The sequence below is a fragment of the Neolamprologus brichardi genome, chromosome 18, assembly GCF_056152115.1.
Source record: "Neolamprologus brichardi isolate AB-2024 chromosome 18, ASM5615211v1, whole genome shotgun sequence".
Classification (NCBI taxonomy): domain Eukaryota; kingdom Metazoa; phylum Chordata; class Actinopteri; order Cichliformes; family Cichlidae; genus Neolamprologus; species Neolamprologus brichardi.
In genome coordinates this window covers 13410361-13417656 of record NC_142121.1, presented here as the reverse complement: position 1 = coordinate 13417656, position 7296 = coordinate 13410361, and the positions used below count along the sequence as shown (strand labels likewise).

At 42.1% G+C, this 7296-nt stretch overlaps 1 protein-coding gene across 1 annotated transcript; it reads right to left on the bottom strand.

The window, feature by feature from the left end:
* Positions 1–454: 454 nt before the first annotated feature.
* Positions 455–7216, bottom strand: dnajb4 (DnaJ heat shock protein family (Hsp40) member B4). The gene is made up of 3 exons (XM_006792315.2): positions 6725–7216; positions 3456–4036; positions 455–1487 (listed from the first exon to the last, which is right to left on the bottom strand). The coding sequence occupies exons 1-3, from the start codon at positions 6933–6935 to the stop codon at positions 1257–1259; spliced, it is 1023 nt and encodes a 340-aa protein (XP_006792378.1). The 5' UTR covers positions 6936–7216; the 3' UTR covers positions 455–1256.
* Positions 7217–7296: the final 80 nt, after the last annotated feature.

Genomic DNA, 7296 nt, shown 5'->3' with positions numbered 1-7296 from the left:
CATTCCCACAAAATCTAAGTTCATCATAGTCTTCATCATTCACTGCTTCTGTGTGTAGATAGATAGATAATTATAGTTTAATAGCAGGATATTATTATCTGCCAACACAGCCAGTTTGAGGTTATGTCTATTTATTGTTATGCTCTTCTGAACTCCTGATATTACTCACACCAGTAAAAGTAGCACTGAAACAGACAGTAAACTCACTGAGTTAAAATCAATAAAAATCACTGATATAAAACTAAATAAAAATGGGAAATTTAGTGAAAATGACTAAACAGCAGTAAATCTGGCGCTAATAGACCATCCTCGCTGTGGGCCCCTGAGTCATAAAGATGTGGCGTCCCCTGGTGGGAAAATGTCAGCTCTCCTGCATGCGTCAGCAGCAGGGGAGCTAACAGACAGCTATAATTACACATTCATATTTGTACTGTGAGTAACTTTACACATTAACTTCAGTCAAGGTATTTTTAATTTTCATTTTGCACATCAGAAACATTTTTTACAACAGCAAATTATTCACATTTGACTATCAAAATATAGGTTCATTTCATTCCCCCCTGGGCTGCAAAGAACCCATGTTGTGTAATAATAATGCTACACAGACTATAAATAATCCTAAGCGGTATTAACTTTTTTTTTGTCTTTTTAAAGCGATGACTGTTTATATCCCGGAGGAGGACGCGTCTCTGAATGCCTCTCCGTGGCTGAAACAGCTCGAGTCAGTTTGCGTGTAAATATTCATTTTAAAATTCAAGTCAAGGTATTTTCACAGGTAAGTTTCTAAAATGCACACATTGCACCTGCTGAGTTCATTCGACCACCTTCCACCTCAAATTCAAAGAGCCTCCAAATCAAAGTTCACTGCTCGCGGCAAAGCTAACGTGAAGCCTGACGAGTCTAAAGTAAGACAACGAGCTGTTTGACACTAAAGTTTGTTTTTTTGCTTTTGCAGCTGTAGACTCATTCACACCAAAACATTTCCAACTAACGAAAAACTGGCAAAGGCCCACAAACATGAAATGTGCACGTTCAGATATCAACAGCCTTTCGCTCGCACTTGTATCAACTTGGCAGCATGCATGGCATTTATAAAAACACCACATAGCTCAAAAATAGAAATTGCACATTCGCCATTTGGGAAGGGGGGGGGTCCATCTGTGAACTGTCAGAACTGTCCTTATACATGTGTGTGTGTAAGTGTGTGTGTGTAAGTATGTGTGTCATGTGGCTCTGTCTCCCTCGTTTATTTCTTCCTAAGCAGGTAAATGCCGTTTCAGGACATCTCTGGCGTTTGTCGGCAAAGACTCGGGAAAGTTCACATCAAACTCCACCACCAGGTCTCCTCTCTGCTCGGGGTTTTTGGGGAACGGGAGACCCTGTCCGGCTACAGTTTTTCTCATGCCGGGCTTGACGACGTCCGTGATCTTCATGTTGCACGTCTTCCCGTCTATCGTCGACACGGTGACGGAGCATCCGCACAGCGACTGTGAAGACAAGAATATGAGTGTAAGGTGAGGATCGGCGGGAGAACAGCAACCCACACACTGATGACTGCAAAAACGGCAGAAATAACACAGAAATCTGCTCACCGGCTGTGTCGGGGCATCATCTATGGTTCCTTTTATCATTATTTTATTATTATTAAAGGTTTTCTCTTCCTTTGTCCCACTTTCAGTTTCCTTCTTACTTTATTCTACAGGTTTGATCCTTGTGTGTTTGTTCTTCTCCGCTCTGTTGTTTTCCCACCCTGCTTGTTGTGTGATTGTGTTCACCCGTTTCTTATTACCCTTCCCTGCTTGTGTGTATTTAATCCCTGTGTTTCCTTTGGCTGGATCTCTACGGTTTCAGGATTTATCTTATTTGCCCATCTGATATGGTTTTCCTGCTATCAATGCCAGCAATAATTACAGTTTCCCCTTAATTCCCTGAAAGCCCAAAATGGTTTCCTCTCTGTGTTTGAATCTTTTCTGCAGACTAAACCAGAGGCATGAGATGCCTCATGCAAAAATTCACAGTAAAGGTCAGTGGAAAAAACATAATTACACAACAAATGTCAAAATATGTGTTCATGCCTTTGTTATGCAAGTTAAAAAGTAAAAGAAAAAGCAATTTAACTGCAGCTTTATCTGATCAGATAAAGCCGTGCTTACTTTGCGATACATGCGTAGAATCTGGCATTACACTAGAGCTATTAATCAAATACTTTACTGTTCTATCTAATCTAACTCAAAACATGAGCGTAGGTGGATCGAGAGAGAAATTCTGCAACCAAAGCTGCACAAAAGCAGACAAAAAGAGCAAATACACCCAGAGTGAAAAGAGATGAGCTGATAAACAAAAGCTCCTCAAGTCTAACATCTGCTACCAGTACAATGTGACCATATTAACTAAACTGTATATTTTTTTAACATGATATCAACTTAATATTTTCGAGTGTTTGTTTTGGAGCCTCGAGCTGATGCCATCTTAGCGTTGAAGCTGGGTGTGACCGGCAGCAGCTTTTCAAACCTAAAATATCCTCAGCTTGGTTTTCCTTCCTGACACTAACGAGGAGCATAACTGACAAAACAAACAACATGTTGCATTCAATGTGAGATGCAACTTGAAACTGAGAACTAGAGGAGTCTCCCCCTGCTGGTCATCAGCAAGAATGCAGGTTTAAGGCACTATAGCATATTATCCAAGCTAGAAGCTACATCTGTCTTTTAGATTTCTGATTAATCTTCAACAGACTTTAAAATTTAGTTTAATTCTGCTTCCACAAAACAATCTTAAAGGCTATTTTCAGAACCCTGAACCACTTGAACTCTCCGGATTAGTCTTCATCAAGAGAAGGAAGTTTGACCAGCATCAAATGGTTACAGGTGGTCATAATTTCCATGTTGAAAGACTAAATGGCTTCAGTTATCATTCTGTCTGTGTGCTTTTTTATTTTTAATTGGGTCATAGTTTCTTCTTAACAAGAGTCTCATTGTGATTGGAAACTGATTGAGAGGCAGCTTAATTATAGCATGCACAGCTGATCTGCTGGTAGTGGTCATAAATTCAGAGATGTGGAGGTTATATCTCTCACTGTGTGCTGAGGGGGAGGAACCACATAAGTAAGTACATCTTGCACCGTGTGCACGTGGGTGGCCGTCGCCTCTCCGCTCTCCCTGCGATACAGCTCCTACTTCTCTGCGCCGATGATCCAGATTACATAAGTGTGCATTCAAGGTGTGTGTGTGTGAGAGTTTGGTCTGGTACTATACTCATTCATTTAAGCCCGTGCTTTCCAGGGAAACAGCTTTTGAAGCAGAGTACCTACAGTTTATTGATTAAGCTGCAGCGCATTAAAGGCTGCACTCACAGCTAAATATGAACTTGTTCTGTGTGTGACTTATTCATCTACCAGACTCTATTAATACATCTACACTCAGACAAAGCAGGTGCCAAAATAGAAAAGGCCTCACCTGTCGTAAGCTCACACGCACTGGATACACAATGTTGGAGCCCTCCCGCCTAAAGTGGGGGTGTGGTTTGTCCTTGATGACGAAAACAATGTCAGCGGGAATAGTATTTGGAGACTCGTCTCCCTCCCGGGGGAACGTGATCTTGGTTCCCTCCTTCCAGCCCCGCTTAATCTCGATAGTGAGAATCTTATCCTCAGTGCGCATGGTCCTGCCATCTGGATTTAGCCTTTTGCGGGAGATTTTCATCCTCTTGGTGCAGCCGTGGAACACCTCCTCCAGGGTGACCCTCAGTTCGTGGATGATGGGCGGGTCCTGCTTCCGCCGCTGCTGCCCCCCGAGGCCCACGTGGCCGTCACGGGGGAAGCCGTTCAGGTTGAAGCTGGTGAAGGAGCCGAAGGGGTCGTTTCCGTCCACCTCCATGTCCTCGTCGTCTCGCCCGTTCGCTTTACGCCCGAAGAACATCTCGAAGGGGTTGGAGCCTCCGAAGAAAGTGGCGAAGGTGGCGTGAGGGTCTCCGTGGAAGGTGTAGGTGAAAGTGGTGCCTTGTCCGTCACCAGTGGGCCCACTTCCTCCCTTGAGACCTTTTGGGCAACAGAAATGATTAATGACATGAGAGCACTTACAGCATGACTGATAAACTCTGACTTCAAAGTACAGCCCAGTTTATCAGAGTTCTGCTGAATGATCTTAGAGCTAAAACATCAAACCACGATGGTCCCAGTTTCTTTATTTCACACTTTACGTCATTCTTGAGTGCGTATTGTGGTTTTTAAGTGTTAAAATACCACATTACCTCAGAGATTACCTACATCTGATGTTCCTCAACCATCATTCCAAAATAAAACAGAAAAATATGGGAGTAAAGTCCTCACTAAGACCAAAAAAGTGGACCACATCAGTCCAGCTCTGAGGTCTTTACACTGGCTGCCTGTCCGTCAGAGGATAGACTTTAAAGTTCTGATGCTGGTCTATAAAGCTCTGAATGGTTTAGGACCAAAATACATCAGTGACCTCCTGACCCAGTATGAACCTTCCAGATCCCTCAGGTCATCTGGATCCGGTCTTTTATCAGTTCCCAGAGTCAGAACCAGACACGGAGAAGCTGCATTCAGCTTTTATGCTCCATATATCTGGAACAAACTCCCAGAAAGCCTCAGATCAGCTGAAACACTCAATTTATTTAAATCCTGGTTGAAGACTCACCTGTTCTCAGCTGCATTTGAATAAAGCACCAAATCCACACTTTTAAGCTTAAATTTCAAAACTTACATTTTAACTAATGATTTTATCTACTGTTCTGATTTTATCTGTTTTGATTTTATATACTGTTTTGTTTGTTTGTTTGTTAATTAGTTAGTTTGTTTGTTTGCTTGTTTTAATCAATTTTAAATCATGCTTTTTATTTGTTTTTGTTTCTAATGTCTCTGTAAAGCACTTTGAATCACCTTGTTGTTGAATTGTGCTATACAAATAAACTTGCCTTGCCTAAAGAAAATTTTCCTTAAAGGACATCAGATGAGGGAGGGGAAAGTGACAGAGAGACTCCCTGTTCTCAAACACCTCTTCCAGTTCTTCTGGTGAGAAATTCCCAAGCCAGCTGAGAGATACAATCTCTGCAGCATTTCCTGGATCTGCCCCTGGGCCTCCTCTCAGCAAGACCTCACCGGGGAGGTGGCCAGGAGGCATCCTAATCAGATCCCCCAACCAGCTCAGCTGCCTCCTTTTGATGGTGAGGACTAGCAGTGCTACTTACTACCCCAAACCAAAAAGTCAGTGTAAATACTGTTGTTTTTAGCCTTTTTTTTAAATTTTAAATTTAAATCATTACTATTTTCAGTTTTCAGTCACAGTTTGGTTAAATCTACATTGCCATGTTCAGGCTTAGGTTAACAAACAAAGCCTTTCTGGCAGAAAGAAGTACAAATTCTTCCATTATCAAAGTTTTCCAGTCTCCTTCGCCAGTCTCCAAGCTATGACATCACAACAATAATATTGTTGCACTGGAGAAACATGATGTGGGAAAAATGCCAACATGGCAACACCAGACTGTGCCTGTTATTCAACTAGCAGCTGATACTGGTTGGTACTCTGAGTGGAGGGGATAGTACTGGTGTCACGAGAAGGAAAATTGGATTAGTGCAAGAAAATGACATAAAATGAGAAGTCAAGCCACTTCAGACATAGATGGACAAATTCTGAGTCTTACAAAGTATTTTTAATATCAATATCAGGAAAGATATCTTTGAGATATTAGAGGAGATGACTCATGTGGAGGGTAATTGTTATGCTGCAGTTAGATTCTGTGATGGAGCCATTGCAGGAGCCATGTTATGCTCATTCTTCCTTTACATCGCTTCCTTCTCAAACTGTTCAGGTAAAAGTTTTTCATGTATCTCCATCACAGGGCCAAACTGAGTACAACTGCTAAAGTTGAACCACGCCACCTTTGTGGACATGATGGTATGATGGGATACGCTTTCTGGTAGAGGTATCACATATAAGAGCATGTCCCCTGTTACAAAACTGGAAATTGTTTGGTTTTCCCTTTTCCTCTTCAAAATGGATCTCACCACTATAGTAATCAGCGGATTTTTGATTGGGATCAACTCCCAACTCAGGGAATTGTTTGCATGGTTTGAGGGAGCTCTTACAGAAGCCATATGGTTCAAATTTCCATGCTTATGATGTCATTTGACCTTTTTACTGCATGCATTTTCTTGCTTTACACTTTCCATGCCTTAAACTGTGCATTTCTGAGAAAGGTTCCTCGTGTATCCAGTTACATTAAGAGGAGAAAAATGTTTTTGTGTGAGTAAAATTGTAAAAATCATAATATGCCTCCATAAATTTTAAATATGTGGTTGTGGAGATGATGGATGGTCTATTTTTCCTTCCTCACACCAACCAAAGACCTCCCGAAAATAGCAGTCTGGACTGAAAATCTCCATGTACCTCTGCTGCTGTAACATTTTGTACAGAATGACTGTTGGTGTGAATCGATATTACCCCCGGTTTCTCTTAAAATTTGAGCTTATTACTGTAAGTGCCGTGCCACATATGGACTGAGCCTCATGATAAAATGCACAGAAATGTATGTAGATGATCTGCCGAACAGCTGTGCTGTGGGCCTGCTGCTGTGCTGGTTACAGTGTGTGACTTGAATTGAAGCCAGTTGTGTTTTACATCCAGCCATCCAGCTTCACAGCGCGTTCCTAACGGTGTTTTAACCCGAAACACACAATAGCATGTAATGAAAAAATATACGTTACCTTCCTCTCCATACTGATCATAAATTTCCCTTTTCTTCGGATCACTGAGGACTTCATATGCTTCGGCGATTTCCTTAAATTTCTCCTCGGCGGCTGCAGACTTGTTTTTGTCCGGATGCCATTTCAGCGCCTGTTTTCTGTAAGCTTTTTTTATATCCTCATCCGTGGCTCCTTTAGAGATACCCAGCGTTTTATAGTAATCTTTGCCCATTTTTAACCCACTTATCCCCCTATAAGAAAAATAAGAAATTAACAAATAAAAAGGGGGCTAGAGCTCCTGGAGCAGAGCTGGTAGACTGGCCTGACGCGGGTCGGCGGATGGTTGTCACAGCTGACTAATAAACAATAAGTATCCGCAGACAGACACACAGTGGAGGATGAAGACCATTTAGAGGGGGTTAGTCAACGCCGTGGACCCTCTGTTATTTATCCGTGACTGGATGACCCTCTTTAAATAGACACGGCTCCCTCCCCTGCGTCCACAGCGCCAAAGTCAAGTCAGACGCAATAAATAATTCTGGTTCCGGTGCGCTTGAGCTTGAGTTTCCAAAATTATGATGCATTAGAGAATG